This window comes from Heteronotia binoei, chromosome 9, assembly GCF_032191835.1.
Source record: "Heteronotia binoei isolate CCM8104 ecotype False Entrance Well chromosome 9, APGP_CSIRO_Hbin_v1, whole genome shotgun sequence".
Taxonomy (NCBI): domain Eukaryota; kingdom Metazoa; phylum Chordata; class Lepidosauria; order Squamata; family Gekkonidae; genus Heteronotia; species Heteronotia binoei.
This window is the reverse complement of record NC_083231.1, coordinates 126,098,084-126,115,172: the sequence shown is the minus strand read 5'-3', so window position 1 is coordinate 126,115,172 and position 17,089 is coordinate 126,098,084. Positions and strand designations below refer to the sequence as shown.

General features: G+C 56.6%; 1 protein-coding gene across 1 annotated transcript in view; it reads left to right on the top strand.

The window, feature by feature from the left end:
* Positions 1–17,089, top strand: part of DCTN1 (dynactin subunit 1) — a 158,581-nt gene that overhangs the window by 22,530 nt on the left and 118,962 nt on the right. The window contains exons 5-6 of the mRNA XM_060247228.1: positions 16,430–16,621; positions 16,824–17,021. Of these exons, the coding sequence (XP_060103211.1) occupies positions 16,430–16,621; positions 16,824–17,021 (390 nt within the window). The remainder of the gene's footprint in view (positions 1–16,429; positions 16,622–16,823; positions 17,022–17,089) is intronic.

Here is a 17,089-nt window from a genome sequence, read left to right as displayed (position 1 = left end):
GAAATTCTGGGGTGGGGGGGCCAGGGCATAAAATTTTGGGTCGGGGGGCCGTGGAGTCTTGGCTGCTTCTTCCAGCAGCCAGCCTCCGGGCCCCAGCTCTCTCTCTCTCATGCTCTTGGGGGTGGGAAGAAGAGCCCGAGGAGAGTGGTGGCGGCGGAAACGGGGATGCGGGGAGAGCAGGGGAGAGCTTGGGGAGAGTGGTGGCGGTGAAAACGGGGATGTGGGGAGAGCTTGGGAGGCAGGGGAGAGCGGTGGCAGCGAATATGGGGCAGCAGGGAGAGCGGGGGAGGCAGGGGAGAGCCCAGGGAGAGCGGTGGCGGTGAAAATGGGGCTGCGGGGAGAGCAGAGGAGGCAGGGAAGAGCCCAGTGAGAGCGGTGGCAGCAAAAAAGGCTGCGGGGAGAGCAGGGGAGGCAGGAACGGGGTGGGAAGAGCCCGGGGAGAGCGGCAACAGGGGCAAAAATGGGGCCGTAGGGAGAGCAGTGGGGAAAGTGAGGGTTGGGTGGAGGGGCCGTGCTCCACCGTAGCTACAGGCCTGTCTCATGGGGTGGCCCTTATGGCTGCCGGTCTGTCTGCCCCCTTGGGTTGCTGTTACTGGCAAATGGGGGAGGGGGAGTGCAGGGGCACTCATGGAGGGAAGAAGGTGATGATGAGGTTTTTGTGGGGCTAGCAGTCAGGGGCACAGTCACCTCTGCGCTAGAACTGCAGTGGGGCAAGCCATGCCAGGCACCCATCTCGGCCTTTCCCCACAGGAGGTCAGGAGGGTGCCCCGTGGGCTGGCTGTTGCCACCTGGGCTTCCGAAGGTTTCTCTCTGGCCAGGGCTCAGTGGTTGGAGGCAAACAGGGCAGGTGAGCAGGAACCAGCCAAGATCTCCTTCCTTTCTGCTTTTCTTACGTCAGCCTGAAGGCTGCTGGGTGGCCCCCTCCGCCTTCCCTTCGGAGTAACTGCTGACTCTCTAACATCTAACCTTTTGTCCTCTTTCCATGCAGCGTGGAGTGAAACCTAAAAAGGTGGTGTCTGTTTTTCCTTTTGTGGCAGAGCCTCCCCCCCCCCCCCCACGCATGCGAGAGATCCGAGGACAGCTGTGGCTGCTCGTGTGCATGCGTCCCCTGCTGCATGTCTGTTCCCCTTGCTGGCCTCCATGTTGGGCAGTGAGGAGCTTGGCTGAGACTGGAGAGCAGCAGGGGGCCGAGACAGAGGCTCAGAGGGCCTTGGGCTGGCTTTCCCCTCTCACTGCTCGCTCCCTTGGCTGCCTTCTCTGCATCAGTGTGACTGACCAGAAGGGGAAGCCCCTCTTCCGAGAAAAGAGCAAAGGGGTTTTCTCTGCACGGTTGAGCCGCTGCCTTCTGGCCACCAAGCACAAGTTAGGGGGTGTTAGAGACAGGAAGGAGTGTCTGTACAAAACCAAGGAATGAGTGATGAAATAGGCACTGCGGCAAGAAAACTCTCTGCGTCTGGGTGTGGAAGAGCTGGCTGATGGGAGAGCCATGACTATTCACCTAGATCCGGGTCTTAAGTTGACTTAAAACTTCAGTCCTGTGGAAATAATTCCACCCCTGCCCTGCCCCACTTGCAGAGCTGCTGACTCCCTGTGCCCTGACCCCCTGAGCTGCCTCAGCCAGTGGCCTTGGGCTGCCCCTCAAGGGGAAGAAGAGCAGCACATTCAGAAGACCCCTCCGGCTGGATCATCCACCTTCCTGCCGTGCTGTGCCTCCCCTACCCAGCCCACAAGCCCAGAGCAGCTTCACGGCACACAGGCAGCTGGTAGCATTCCGGCTGTTCCCCGAGCACCCAGCTGGAGACACACAAAGCCAAAGAGAGGCCCTACCTGTTTGCTTCACCGGTGGGGATGGTGTGGCCAGCGATTCTCTCCTGCAGCCTCTCGTCTAGGCCCTCCCGGTGGAGAAGCCTTTCACCCCTGGACTTTGAGGGGATCTGCCCCCTTCCCTCCGCTGCATGTGCCAGAGGCCTCCTGCCCTGCATGTGCTCTGTCTCCTCGCTTTGCATGAAGCCCCCCGGCGAACTGCCTTTCCTCCCAGCCCAGGAGGCCCATGCAGTTGCAGATGCCCTCCCGGGCTGCCATGGCTTTGTTTCCTGTCTGTCTCTGCTTGGTCCTCTGCCCCACCGCCGTGTCCGGGGGGGGGGGGGCCTGTAGCTCAGGCAGGTCATCCCTGCTGCTGGATTTCTCCATTGCCTGGGCCTGCGGGCAGAGACTCTCCTTGCTTGGGAAGTGATGTGGCCCCAGTTGCAGTAGCTCGTGGCCTCTTGGAGCATGGAATTTCTGCCACAGCCCTCTTTGGGAAGTTCACTCTGAGCCCTCCAGGATGGCTGAAGGTGTCAGTTGGCAAATCCTTGCTGATGAGATTAGGGAGCTCTGTGGAGCATGAACTCCAGTGCTGGGGGGCTGGGGGGGGCACAGATGTGATGGGTAATTGCTTGCTGGCTCCGCCCTGTTGTCCTTTCTGGTGCCAGATGGCCAGTGGGAGGTCCGCCCCGTGTCCTCTCCCTCCTTGCCCTGAGCCCATTAGCTCTGCTGCCTCGCTCTTGACCCGCCATCTGTCTCCCCCCCCAGGAAGGATGGGGGGGGCGCTTAGCTCAGGCTCCTCCTGTGAGGATTTTGCTCCCTCCACCCTGTGCGGCCTCTTGAGAGGAGGGAGCTGCAGTTGACTGAGAAGGATTTGCGGCCTGGCAGCCAACATTGCTTTTGACATGCTGCTTTGGGGGGTGGGGGCAGGTCTGGGGCGGTGCTTTGCAGAAGGGATTGGGCTGGGGGGGGGGTCCTGGGAGGAGTTAAGTCCCCCCCACAATGGCAAGTGGAGGTAGAAAGCAGCCTGCTGGTGCGAGGGGAAGATGTGGGTGGAGTGGAATTGTGGACCCCTCTTGATGCAATGTGGAGAGGCCACACCCCAGCCCCAGGCTTCCCCACTCTCTGCTGGCAGGACTTGGGGTTTCTCTGGAAGAGACTTCTTTGGCCCCAGGAGCCATTGGTGCTGGTTCCTCCTTCCGCACGGCAGTCAGATGTGGCGCTGTCCAAGGTAGTTGTCCACAGGCAGGGTTGTTTCCTTTGACGGCTCTGGGTGTGGCCATAGGGAGCCTGCATGCCACCTCTCCAGGCAGTTTTCAATGAAAGCAATAAAACAAACTCAGTAGAGAGACACTATGAGAGAGGCCAAGGAAGCAGGCCACGGTGCCCTCCTTTCCCTGGGCTCTTGCTGGCCTTGAATCTGCTGCAGTCAAGCTGGTGTTCTGGATTGGAAGAAGTCATATGAATTACGGGAAATTAAAAATCCGTGCAGATGTGTTTACCTGACTTGTGCAGGTTGCTGAATTCCTCTGGCGCAGAGGTGTTTTGAAGTGCACAGTACATCCGGCCCCCCTGGGTTTTGCTTAAGTCCGCCCTGAGTCTGATGTAATGCAGTTGCCCTCCCCCCTCCCTGGTCCCAGCTGGCTTCTGCCGGGGAATCCCAAGGGAATCAGAAGCCCTGGAAGCTGCAGCAGGCCCCTGCAGAAGAAAGCTGAGGAGCAGGCAGTGTGCCTCTAGAGGCTCTCCCCTTCCCCTGCAAAGGAAGGGCCTGGCCTTGGCTCCATGCAGCTGCCTCCAAGGGCGGGCGGGGGGGGGGGGGGGGCTTTGGGACTCTGCGTTGTCTTTCAGTGCTCTGCTGCTCTGTGCTACTTTCGACTGTCCAGTGAAATTAACAAGATGGGTTCCCTGCGGAATAAACTGCAACAGCACAGAACTCAATGCAATAAAGAAAACCTAGTGCATTTTCACGAGTCTTACCTATACAATATATAGGTATAGATACCTATACAAATATAGGGTGTTCTTATAACCTTATGTACAGTGATTGTGTGCTATTCAACATTAGTACACAGTCTTCTTGGGAATGAATACTGAATATTGAAGAATTCTCTGGAAAAGTCTACATGCCACAGCCAGACTCATTAAACAAAGTCAGTTCTTAAAGGATCCTGCAATCTGACAGGTAACAGCAGATGTCCTGTTTTGGTATCTTCTTTTTCAAGAATTGCTGTAATCTTTCATACAAATGTTTTACAAAGAGCTTCATAGGAAACTCTGAAACAGCCTCTTCCTGACAGGAAGATGTCCTTTTTATCTCTGTAGATTTTTAAATAGGGTTTGAGGTTCTTACTGAACTTACTGAATCTACAGAAAGGAGAAAGGTGTGTTCCTGTTAGAAAGATGCTCCTTAACAGTTTCTTGTGAGGCTTTCTGTGAAATATTAGTAAGGACGCCATACCCAACCTGAGAATCTTCAGCGTGGAGATGTGTGTCTTCCTGTCAGAAAAAGACTGTTTAACAGTTTCTTGTGAAGCTTTTTGTAAAATATTGGTTTACAGCGATTCTTGAAAAAGAAGATACCAAAACAGGAGGACACCCACACAGTTACGTTTCAGGTTGCTGGATCCTTTATGAACTTACTTTGATTACTGAATAGAGCTGCGGCATGTTTTCAAGAATTCTTTGATACTGAGAATTCATTCTCAAGAATAAAATCATGGAAGGGACCTCCAGGGTCATCTAGTCCAGCTCCCTGCACAATGCAGGGAACTCACAAATACCTCCCCTCCACACCCTCAGTGACACCTGCTCCATACTTGAAAGATGGCACACACACACAAAAAAACCCCTCAAGGACCCCTGGCCCAAAGTGGCAAACAGCATTTCCCTGGGTGCATAAGAAAGGGCCATGAGAACTAAGCACTGATGCAGCCTTCCTGGCCTCCTCATCAGGACCTTAAGTCATGCAATCAGCTTTGCTGTCAGGTGGCCATCTAGCCTCTGTTTGAAAACCCCCAAAGAAGGAGAGCCCACCACCTCCCAAGGAAGCCTGTTCCACTGAGGAACCGCTCTAAACTCACAAACCCCTCCCCCTAAATTCAAAGGATCCTCATTGCTGTCAGATGGCCATCCAGCCTCTGTTTCAAAACCTCCAAGGAAGGAGAGCCCACCACCTCCTAAGGAAGCCTGTCCCACTGAGGAACCGCTCTCACGGTCAGGAAGCTCTTCCTGATGTTGAGCTGGAAACTCTTTTGATTTAATTTCAACCCACTGGTTCTGGTCTGACCTGGGTCAACATAAGAACATAAGAGAAGCCATGTTAGATCAGGCCAATGGCCCATCCAGTCCTACACTCTGTGTCACACAGTGGCAAAATTTTTATACACACACACACACACACACACACATATATACACACACTGTGGCTAATAACCACTGATGGACCTCTGCTCCATATTTTTATCTAAACCCCTCTTGAAGGTGGCTATGCTTGTGGCCACCACCACCTCCTGTGGCAGTGAATTCCACATGTTAATCACCCTTTGGGTGAAGAAGTACTTCCTTTTATCCATTTTAACCCGACTGCTCAACAATTTCATTGAATGCCCACAAGTTCTTGTATTGTGAGAAAGGGAGAAAAGTACCTCTTTCTCTACTTTCTCCATCCCATGTATTATCTTGTAAACCTCTATCATGTCACCCCGCAGTCGACGTTTCTCCAAGCTAAAGAGCCTCAAGCGTTTCAACCTTTCTTCATAGGGAAAGTGTTCCAGCCCTTTAATCATTCTAGTTGCCCTTTTCTGGACTTTCTCCAATGCTATAATATCCTTTTTGAGGTGAGGCGACCAGAACTGCACACAGTACTCCAAATGAGACCGCACCATCGATTTATACAGGGGCATTATGATACTGGCTGATTTGTTTTCAGTTCCCTTCCTAATAATTCCCAGCATGGCGTTGGCCTTTTTTATTGCAAATGCACACTGTCTTGACATTTTCAGTGAGTTATCTACCACGACCCCAAGATCTCTCTCTCTTGGTCAGTCTCTGCCAGTTCACACCCCATCAACTTGTATTTGTAGCTGGGATTCTTGGGCCCAATGTGCATTACTTTGCACTTGGCCACATTGAACCGCATCTGCCATGTTGACGCCCACTCACCCAGCCTCAACAGATCCCTTTGGAGTTCCTCACAATCCTCTCTGGTTCTCACCACCCTGAACAATTTAGTGTCATCTGCAAACTTGGCCACTTCACTGCTCACTCCCAACTCTAAATCATTTATGAAGAAGTTAAAGAGCATGGGACCCAGTACTGAGCCCTGCGTCACCCCACTGCTTACCGTCCTCCACTGCGAAGACTGCCCATTTATACTCACTCTCTGCTTCCTATTACTCAGCCAGTTTTTGATCCACAAGAGGACCTGCCCTTTTACTCCATGACTCTCAAGCTTTCTAAGGAGCCTTTGATGAGGAACTTTATCAGAAACAACTCTGCACCATCTTCTCTATGACAGCCCTTCAAATACTTGAAGATGGTGATCCTATCACCTCTCAGTCATCTCTCCAGGCTAAACATATGCAGCTCTTTCAACCTTTCCCGATAGGACTTGGTCTCCAATTTCCTCACCATCTTCATTGCCCTCCTCTGGATATGTTCTAGCTAGTTTATATCCTTCTTAAATTGTGGTGCCCAAAACTGAAAAGTAAAGCAACACCATCAGTTAACGTGCTCTGGACACTATACTTCTGTTGATACAGCCCAAAATTGCATTTGCCTTTTTAGCTACTGCATCACACTGCTGACTCATGCTCTGTGTATGGTCTACCAAGACTAGAAGCCAGTGATAGCCCTGCCCTCCATGAGTTTGTCCATTTCCCTTTCAAAGTCTAAGTTGGTGGCTGTGACCACTTCTGTGGCAGTGAGTTCCAGTTTTAACACTTGTGTACTATCAAATAGAATGCTTAATAGAGTATAATCACTGCGTATAAGGTTATAGGGGAAAGGAAAGGTCCCCTGTGCAAGCACCAGTCGTTTCCGACTCTTGGGTGACGTTGCTTTCACAACGTTTTCACAGCAGACTTTTTATGGGGTGGTTTGCCCTTGCCTTCCCCAGTCATCTTCACTCCACCCCCAGCAAACTGGGAACTCGTTTTACTGATCTCAGAAGGGTGGAAGGCTGAGTCAAACTGAGCCGGCTACCTGTAAACCCAGCTTTCACTGGAGATTGAACTCAGGTTGTGAGCAGAGCTTAGGACTGCAGTACTGCAGCTTTAACACTGTGCCACGGGGCTCTGTATAAGGTTATAAGAATGCCCTATATTTGTATAGGTAAAAGTAAGATGGAACGTGTTGGCACTTCACTTGGGAAGCCTTCCACTTTGGAAGGGAATCCTTTTTGCCTTCTCTTTGCAAGCCCTCCTAGAAATGAGGGTGCAGTGACTGAAAATGCCTTGAAATGGGGAGGTGAAGAGGGGCCAGTCTGTGGAAGGGCACTGTGAGAAGGAGGCGGCTGGACGAGCATCATTTGTGCATCGTCTTAGAGGTGCTTCTTGACCCCTACTTTGTTCTACTGCTTCAGACTGACACCTGGATCTGTTCATGGGTTCACTTAGGTGGCTCTCAGGTCACAAAGGGTGGCAACGATATGAGCCAGCACCTTAAGCTGAGGTGCTGAAAGCATCAAGCCAGCCCATGAAGTTGCTTCAGAACAGATGTGAGTCGCTTGTCCCAGCTGCTGCGCTCTGCAACAAGTGAAATTTCCAAGGTGTCTTTAAGGGCTGCTTTTTGTAGTGTCTATTAGAGTGTTTAACATAGTTTATAAACCAGCCTTTCTTCTGACAAATCAGGATCAGGGCCAGGTCATAACCAGAGCTAAAACACTGAAGGCATTAAACTAAACAACATGGAAGAGTTTTCAGCAGGGAGAAGGCATTCCCTCTCTTGCCCAGGCTCAAACTCCACCTCTCCCAACCCCCAAGAGCTCTACAGAGCAGCTCCCAGACCAGGAAGGTGGAAGCTGGCCTGGCCAATTCCAGGACAGCGTTCCACAAATCCGGGGCAGCAACCAAGAAAAGCAACGCCTGGGCTGCTGCAGTAGAAGCCCTGCTGGAACACGCAGCAAGAAGAGGTCCTTTGCGTCACTGAGCCCCAGCTCATGAAGGGTGTTGGAGGTGAACAGCAATGCCTTGGATTGGGCCCAGGCACTGAGCGCAGCCATTGCAGGGACTCAAGGCAGGAGCAGTACGGTCTGCATTTTGTAGCAGCTGAAGCTTCTGTCTTGTCTTCAAGGGCAGCCCCGTACAGAGCATGCTGCAGTAATCTGCAAATAGGGAACCAGCGTCCAAACTCCTTGAACCCTGAAGACAGTATTGTTTGCCATCATGGTTGCCTGTTTCTGCAAGAGGATCCATCAAAAGCTTGTGGCCCTTCTTTACACGCCCAGGGAAATGCTGATGGCCACTTTGGGGCCAGGCAGGAAACCAAGCTGGTGTGTGTTCACTACAATTCCAAAGATAACTTTACTCTGGTATCGCTTTACTCTGCTCTGGTAAGACCTCACCTGGAGTCTTGTGTTCAGTTTGGGGCACCACATTTTAAGAAGGATGTAGACAAGCTGGAAGGGGTCCAGAGGAGGGCGACAAAGATGGTGAGGGGTCTGGAGACCAAGTCCTGTGAGGAAAGGTTGAAGGAGCTGAGGATGTTTAGCCGGGAGAGGAGGAGGCTGAGAGGTGATATGATCACCATCTTCAAGTACTTGAAGGGCTGTCATCTAGAAGATGGTGTGGAATTGTTTTCTGTAGCGCGGAAGGTAGGACCAGAACCAATGGGTTGAAATTAAAAGAGTTTCTGGCTCAACATTAGGGAGAACTTCCTGACCGTTAAAGTAGCTCCTCAGTGGAACAGGCTTCCTCCTTGGGAGGTGGTGGGCTCTCCTTCCTTGGAGGTTTTGAAGCAGAGGCTAGATGGCCATCTGACAGCAATGAAGATCCCCTGAGGTTAAAGGGAGGTATTTGTGAGTTTAGAGCTGTTCCTCAGTGGAACAGGCTTCCTCGGGAGGCGGTGGGCTCTCCTTCTTTGGAGGTTTTGAAGCAGAGGCTAGATGGCCATCTGACAGCAATGAAGATCCTGTGAATTTAGGGGGAGATGTTTGTGAGTTGAATGGACAGCGTTACTGATGTAACAAACACGAATTTGAGCAGACCTCAGAGGATGGTGGAAGACAGGAGGGCCTGGCGTAACTTTGTCCATGGGGTCGCAAAGAATCGGACTTGACTGTGTGACTGAACAGCAACAACAGTTTGTGACTAGATGGCCCTGGAGGTCCCGTCCAACTCTACGATTCTGTGATTTGGTGAAGTTGCTTCAGTTGGACCCTCCTGAACAGTCTCCAACAGCTCCGGGGCAGTCCAGGAGTGTGTGTGTGTGCGTGTGTGTGTGTGGGGGGGAGGCTGGCTTTCCTGCTGGTTGTGACTTGCAAGAGAAGATAGGCTCTCAGGTTTCCCAGGAAAATGCTGTCGCAGAAACTCCAATCGATTTCTAGGCCCTGAACGTTTTATAAGTATCCAGGGTGTGCAGTGGGCAAAACCTTCCAGGCGCCAGTGGGTTTTTGTTTGCTGGGAGGGAGGCTGGCTGGCTGGCTGGGCCGTGCATTTCATGCGGCCTGGCTGAGGAGCATGCCCTGCTTCCCCTCGTGGCTCCCATCCAAGCGGTGCATTTGCTCTCCCCCGCCAGCGCCTCCAGTGGTACATTTGCGGCTGCATCCGTGTGTGTGTGTGTTGTGCTTCTGCTGCTGGGCGGAGAGCCGCTGGGGCCCCTTCTGCAGATGGCCCAAGAGGAGGGGGGGCGTTGCTAAGTGACTCGGGGCGGCTGGCCGGGGGTCCCTGGGCAGCAGAGAAGGCGGCGGCGCCTGGACCAGGGAGCGGGAAGGGCGGGCGGGCGGTGACGTCATGGGCGGGCGGGGCCCCGGGGGTTGGAGGCCTGCGGCGGGCGGCAGAAGGATGGGCGGCCGGGGAGTCCGGCGCCAGCGTCCCGCTAACTGAGCCGCCGGGCCCGGAGGAGGAGGCGGGCGGGCCATTTGCAGCCAAGAGGGCTCTTCCCGGGCAGCGAGCGAGCGCGCGCGCGGCTGCATTGTGGCGGCTAACCTCCTCTCTGTCTCCTTGCCTGTCTCTCTCGCTCTCGCTCTCTCTGCCTCTGCCTCTGGTGCAACCATGAAGCAGGCCGCGGCGCCGCGCAAGGTACGGGGGCGAGGGGGGGGGAGGGAGCAGGAGCCCCCCTCCCCGCACTGGGGGCCCGCCCGCCCTGCTCCCCTGTGCTGCCGCGGGGCGGGGGGCGTCGGGCAGGCGAGTCTCCTGTTGCAGCGGCAGGTCTGCGGGGCCTTCCCCGCTCACGGGGTGCTTTGCGTGCCCCACCAGAAGGGCAGGGCAGAGGCCGGGCCAGGCCACACACGTCAGGCGGGGGGGCAGAAGCCCAGGAGTGCCCAGAGAGCTCCCCTCCGGTGGGCCAGGCAAAGAGGGCGGGCGGGCTGGCTGGCGCAGGGGTCTGGAGGCTTTTGTGCCCCCTCCCTCCCTCCCTCCCTAGCTTCGCATCAGCCCCACCAAGGGTGCCGCTGGGCACAGGTCAGTTAATGGGAAGCACGAGGAAGTTGGGGTGGAGCGCAGGGCAGCTTGGAAGCGCCCCTCAGGCAGCAGTGGATACTCCTTAGATGCTGCAAAGGTAGTGGGGGGGGGGGAGCAAGATCCATCTGCCGGGGGGGGGGGGGGGCTGGGACCAAGTTCCCTTCTGGGGCCTGGATTGTGTGGATGGCAGCTGGACCAACCGGCCAGTCTGGACTAGGACATCTGATGCCTCCCCCTCCCCCCCAGGAGACTTTGGGATTGCACCAGCTGGGAGGAAGAAAACCTGGGCTTGCAGCCTCTGCTGCGAGGCCTTCAGGGCAAAAGCCACCCCCTCTGCCCAGATTAATGGCTGCATTTCTCTTGCTGGAAATGCCCCTCAGCACAGCCATGCAGGAGTGCCAGCCAGGGCCTTATAACTGGTTGGCACAGACAGGCTCCCTGCCACCAAGGGGTGCAGCTGCAGGAGCCAGGCAGGGGGCCCAAAGATGGCCGCCTGGGGAGGGGGGCGGTCACGGGGGTCATGCTCTCCCTGCCCCACTCCAGGCAGTCCTGGCCACCCTGCAGCTGAAGCTTCCTCTGATGGAGCTCAGCTCCGGGGGCGGGGGGGGGGGGGCAGAAGGGAGCCTGTTTGGGCTTCAGGCAGTCTCTGAGTTGTTTGCTGAGCGAAAGGCACCCATCCCATTGACGCCTTTGTGGGGGGGGGGAGGAATTCCCAGCATTTTGTGGGCCCCACAGCCACCAAAACGTGGCTTCCCTCCAACACCTCTCAGCATATTGGCTTTTGAGACCTGATGGCTGATGCTTGGGGGGGGGGGGGGGGGTTCCAGTCCTCTCTGTGCCCCCCCCCCCCCAGATTGCCTATGGATGTCAAGGCTACAATATCCACCCTGAGCCCATTTTCTGGAAAGGGTGGGATATAAATTAAATAAGTAAAAAGTAAATGAACTAAATAGAGCTTTCCCAGCAGAGGCTCTCAGTCATGGCAGGTGGCTTTCCTTCGGACAGAGGTTGCCTAGAAAGGAGAGCGAGGGACAGCCCCCTCCCCAGCAGGAGCGGAGGGTCCCCCAGGCATCATTGCTGGAATCCGTGGCCTCTGGCCTCCCAACAAGACTGGAGAGGGAGGGGCTAGGGCAGAGGAGAGCAGGAGGTGGCAGCAGGCTGCATTTTCGGTGCCTTTTTCCTCTTTGCAAATGAAAGCCCCCCTCCCCCCCCCCACACATACACTGGGAGCCCCTGAGGTCCCCACATGCAGCTGACCCTGGAGCTGCCTGGCCTCTTTCCCAGAGGCTTCCTGAGAGGAGGGGAGGGCTTGCCCACCTGCAGCCGCCCTCCAGCTTCCCTCTCTGCCTCTCCTGCCTGGCAGGAAGCCTGCCGGGAGCTGCCTCCCTTCCGGGCTGGGCTGGGCGTCCTGTGCTCTCGCTGCCTGTTCCCTCCGGCTGGGCGGATGGATGTCTGGGACAGGAGCCAGGGCTCCACTAGCCTCTCGGTCTTGGGGGTGCTCTTCTGGGATGCTTCCTACAGCATCATCTTTCCCCAGGGACTTCTGCAAGCAAGCTCTGCACTCAGCTATAAAAAACCCAGCAGGGTCTGGCTCTGTTACAGCAGCTGCACTGTTGGCCTTGGGGCTGTCAGAAGCCCCTGCAGGAAATGTTCTCCCTCCCCCAGTTTCTGTGAATAAAGGTGCTGCTTCTGGGTCCTCAGGCGGCCTCTGGAATGGCAGGGTTGTTGCTTCCTGAGCCATGGGGATAGGTGCGGCTGCCCAGGCATGCTGCCAGAGTCAGCGAGGGGCACTGCTCAGCTGCTTGGCAGTCCCCCCTTCCCACTGCTTTAGCCAGGCACGCTCTGGGCACTGCCACTGCTGACTCTGAAGAAGAGGGCCACTTGGAGGCCACCTTCTCTGACAGTGGCGCCTTTGTCCCCCTCCGGAGGCTGCCCCCTTGGCCAGGAGCAAAGCTGTGCTGGCTGCGGGGGGGGGGGGGGGGGTCAGAGCAGGGCTGCTTTCTGGGGCTGAGAAAAGTGGGAGGAACAGAGGAAGTGGGAGGAATGAAGGCACAGCAGCAGGAGGCCTTCTGAGGGCAGCAGTTTCTCTCCCAGCTTCTGCTCTTGGCCTGCCTGCAGCGCACATCCCGTTCAGGAGACCCGTCTGGTCCCTAGGCCCAGTTGCACCTGCGCTGCAAGAGGAGGCTGGGGCCGCAGGGAACCTTGCTGCCTGTTGCTGCTGGCGATGTTCCTCACCAGCCTGTGCCTGGGAGGGTTTGCACTCGGCACCACAGAGAGGGCCTGGAAATGATCCCCTCATCAGCCTGCCCTGTCCTCTGTGGAGTTGTTCCCCCCCCCCCCCGTTAATCCCTTGTCGAATTCCCTGCCCCACCCCAAAGCAGCCTCTGTCCCGTGGCCCTGGCTGGCTGCTTGCCTGATGCAGCCCGGGGGTTTGGGGGGGGGGCTTTGGTGGCACTTGCTAGATGATGTCCCCAGTGGGAGGGGGGCAAGACCTCCCAGTCCCCTGGCTTTGCCTCAGCTGGGAGCAAGTCTTGAACAGCGCCCCCCCAAGCATTGCAGCTGTGTTAGTCGTACAGCCTGGCCTGAGTGTGTGTATGGGGGGGGGCATCAGATTGCCCCGCTGGTCCCAGGGGAAGTCAGATTTCCTTTCACCTTGAGCCCTATTCAAGGGAGAGGGAGCAGCATAGAAATTTGATAGCATAAGCCTTTCTTTATGGCCCACTGTTCTTGCTGAGGGGTTTTGGGGTGGGGGGGCAAGATGAGCAAGCAGCTAGAAGCAAGGAGGGGGAGTTTGGGCAGTGGGCTCCTGTGACCCGGTGGGTGGCCCTTGCCTTCGGAGACGGACGCCTTAAGAGGCTGCTTCCGGCAGGGGGTGGGGGGTGGTGAAGTCACCCCCACTCGTTTCCCTTGTAGGTCAGAGAGGCCTTCCAGACTCTGCCCTGCAGGGTGGGGGTGGGGGAGGACGGGGGCGTGTCTGTGGCCCTTTGGGGGGGGGGTATTTGGGGATGTGGCTTGGCCCGGATGGCCCAGACAAGACCATGAGCCCTCATCAGGGAGTGCTGGGATGGGGGACCCCCAAGAAGGTGCAGGGTTGTGACGCAGAGCCAGGCAGCAGCAAGCCCCCTCTGAGCGTCTCTTGCCTTGAAAAACCCGACGCGGGAGGCTCCCACAAGTCAGCCCCCCCCCCCACATCTGAGAGTGTTGCACAGGATGGTGCAGAGAGCTGCCCCCTCCTTCAGAAGAAACGCATGCGGCCAAGCGGGGCCCCAGGGGACTGAGATGCAGCTGGGGGGGTGGCGGGTGGGGAGTTGCATGCATCAACCTTGGCAAGTGTGTGGCGCTGACGGCCTGTCCACTAACAACCCGTCTGTCTTGTTTCTCCCTTTCTGGGTCTTCCTCTGCTGCTGCGGCTGTCTGTCTCTCTCTGCTCCTGTCTCCCCCTGTGTGACTGTCTCTCTTCCTCTGCTGCCTTCGCTCGCTGGCTGCCCTGCAGACCACTGCCCGGCGGCCCAAGGTGAGAACAGGTGCAGGCCGGATGGCTCTTGGGAATGCCGGATGCCCTTTGCCCTCTCCCACTCGCTCTGCACCTCTTGGCTGTTTCTGGGGAAGGAGGCTGAGGGAGAGAGGCCGGGCTGAGCCACGAGGCTGGATAAGCTCCTGATGCTGGAGCAAGACACACTCGCCTTGCAAACCTTCTCTGCTCCTTCCACCAACAGAAAAGGGCCGCAGCTCCCTGTGACTTGCTGTGCTGCCCTCTGTGACCACCTGCTTCCCCTTGCCCTGCCTGTTCTGTCTGCAGAAGGGAGACGAGACTCCTGCCACTAGCCCCCCCCCCCCAGGACAGCCCTGGTCTGTGTGGCACCAGAATCCACCAGGAGTCCTTCTAACTCGCACTCCTGGCCTTCCCATCAGCCTCCACAGGCTGTAGCCAGAAATGCAAGAAAATTGGAGGGAGAAGGAGCTGGAGATTCCGAGCAGGGATCTCGGGGGGTGGGGCGGGGCGGGGCGCCAGGGGCAGCTTCCTTCTGGAAAGGGCCTGACTGCTTGTCTGCGGCAAGATTCCTGGCAGGAAACGGGTGGAGCTCCCTGGTGGGTGGCTTGAGGGCACCCTAGGCTCGGCCTGCTGTGGGCACAGAGATGTGGCTCTCTTGGCGCTTGACGGACAAGAACGGAACGGGGGAAGTTGTGTCCGACAATCACTTCAGGTTTTAAATGTCAGTTTGGATCTGGTGAGTGATTCAGAAGCCTGTTTCCTCTCTCAGACCCTGAGCTGCCCAAGGGGCGTGCGTGGAGGGCCCTCTGTGGAGCTTTGCAAAATGCAGGCCTCGTGGCCAGTATGGGAGTCACAGGCAATGCAGAGCTCCGTCTCTTCAGCTGCTGGCTGCCCAGGCTTTCGCAGTTTGTATGTGAAGGGCTCAGTGGTGGCAGCTCACTGGAGACGGGGGGGGGGGGGGGGGGGGGAGGCAACTCTCCAGCTCCTGGAAGTCTTCTGTGTCACTTGTGGCTGCTGCCCGCCGTGTTGGTTGAGGAGAACTTCCTTGTCTCTTCTGAACCTTCAGCCAGTCACTTTTGTTGGGTGACTCCTCGCTCTGCAAGCAGGGGCCAGAGAGTTTCACTTTTTCTGATCTGTTCATGCTTTGTACACACACATACACCCAGTGGTCTAAATCAGGGGTGGCCAACTGTAGCTCTCCAGATGTTTTTTGCCTACAATTCCCATCAGCCCCAGCCGGCATGGCCAATGGCTGGGGCTGATGGGAGTTGTAGGCAAAAAGCATCCAGAGAGCTACCCTTGGCCACCCCTGGTTTAAGTTACGGAGCACAGAGCTTGTGGGACCCTGCTGCCTCCTTCCCACCATTGGGAGAACCGGACGTTTATTTCTGCTGACTGCTGTTGAACCGGTTTTAATTCATCAAAGGACCTGACTGCTAAGTTTATTCATACGTTTTTGGTGAGGCGCAGTAGCAAACCGCCCCGTCAAAAGCCTGCGATGAAGATGTTGTGAAAGCGACGTCACCCCAGAGTCGGAAGCAACTAGCGCTTGTGCAGGAGGGGGGTTACCTTGACCTTTGTACTCTGTCAAAAGCCTTTTGGAGGTCTGAGAATCTGCCATCTGCTGAGGTGCTGTTGGCTACAGGCTTGTTCTTTTTCTCAAAGAACTCCCAATGGCCTGAGAGGCTGTTCCTTCCTTTGCACATCTTCCCTCAGCAGGCTTCCTTCCTCTTGACCCCGAGGTCTGTCTTCCAGGACCCTTTTTGCCATCTAATCTGGGACCGAGGCTAGGCTGGCTGGTCCCTTTTTAGAAAAATAATGCTGACCATTTTCTGCTCAGTCTAAACGACTCTGGATTTTTGCACAAAAAGAGATGGATTTACACTGGAATGCTTGCATAACTCTCAGGTGTTACTCCTGCAGGCACGGTGGCTTGCTATGGCATTCTCGTCCGCCTGGTTCATCGCCCTCCTGCTGAGTTTTCCAGGAGGGGGCCTTGGCATGAGCAGATCTCCCCAGTCGGCTGCCAGAAGAGCCATTTGGCCAAATGCAAAGCTGGCTGGGGTGCAAATGGGAGTCTCTGGAGGCAGCCTTGGAAGGGCTGCTTGCTCCTCAGGCTTCCCACCCCTTGGAGGAGGCCACCGTGTGCCCCCAGGCAGAGAAAGGCCACAGCTGCAGAGCTGATGGAGAGGAAAATGTCCCCAGGCTCCCTTGCAGCAAGACGGGAGGAGTTTTCCAGGGATAGGCCTTGGTTGTCCCTGGTTCAGTTGCAGCAGCCCCAGTTGCGAGGATGAAGCCAGGCTGAGCCCCTCTCACTGGCTGCCTTGTTCCCCATGGCACCAGTTCACAAGGGTGGGGTGAGCCGAGCTGAGCTGTTGTGCCAGACTCCATGGAGAGGTGAGAGGCCCACACCTCGAGTGTGCTGCCAAAGGCCAGGGGCATCCAAAGGCTCCCTCTAGGCCCAGCCTGGCTGAAGTTCTTCTGACCCTTTCTCTCCCCAACTGCTTGCTTCCAGCCCACCCGCACTGGCAGTTCCGCTGCGTCCAGTGGCACAGCAGGGCTCTCAGGCTCGGCCTCCGCCTCCACTGGCGAGATGAGCAGCAGCGAGCCCAGCACGCCTGCGCAGACACCCCTGGCGGCCCCCATTGTCCCCACCCCCCCTCTGACCTCGCCGGTGGCACCTCCAGCAGTCCTCTCGCCCACTAAGGTAAAGGGGCCCCTCGCCTGGGTGGGTGTGGGGAGGTGGCCAGCTTTCTCTGGCTGTTCTCCTGGGACCACATGCAGCTGTTCAGTTGGGGCCAGAACTGCTCAGGGCCGCTGGGGGGGGGCTCCTGGCGACACCCACGTGCTGCTGCCGGGGGGTCTGGCGCCTGCTGGCCGTGATGGCTGCCGTGTCCTTCGGCCCGCAGGAGGAGGAGAACTTGCGCGCTCAAGTGCGGGACCTGGAGGAGAAGCTGGAGACCCTGAAGATGAAGCGGAACGAAGACAAGGCCAAGCTGAAGGAGCTGGAGAAATACAAGATCCAGCTGGAGCAGGTCCAGGAATGGAAGAGCAAGATGCAGGAGCAGCAGGCCGAGCTGCAGAAGCGCCTGAAGGAGGCCAAGAAGGTGCGGTGGGGCTGGGGGGGTGGCTGGGGGGGGGGGGTGTGCTTCCAGTAAAGGGCCTCTGGCAAAGC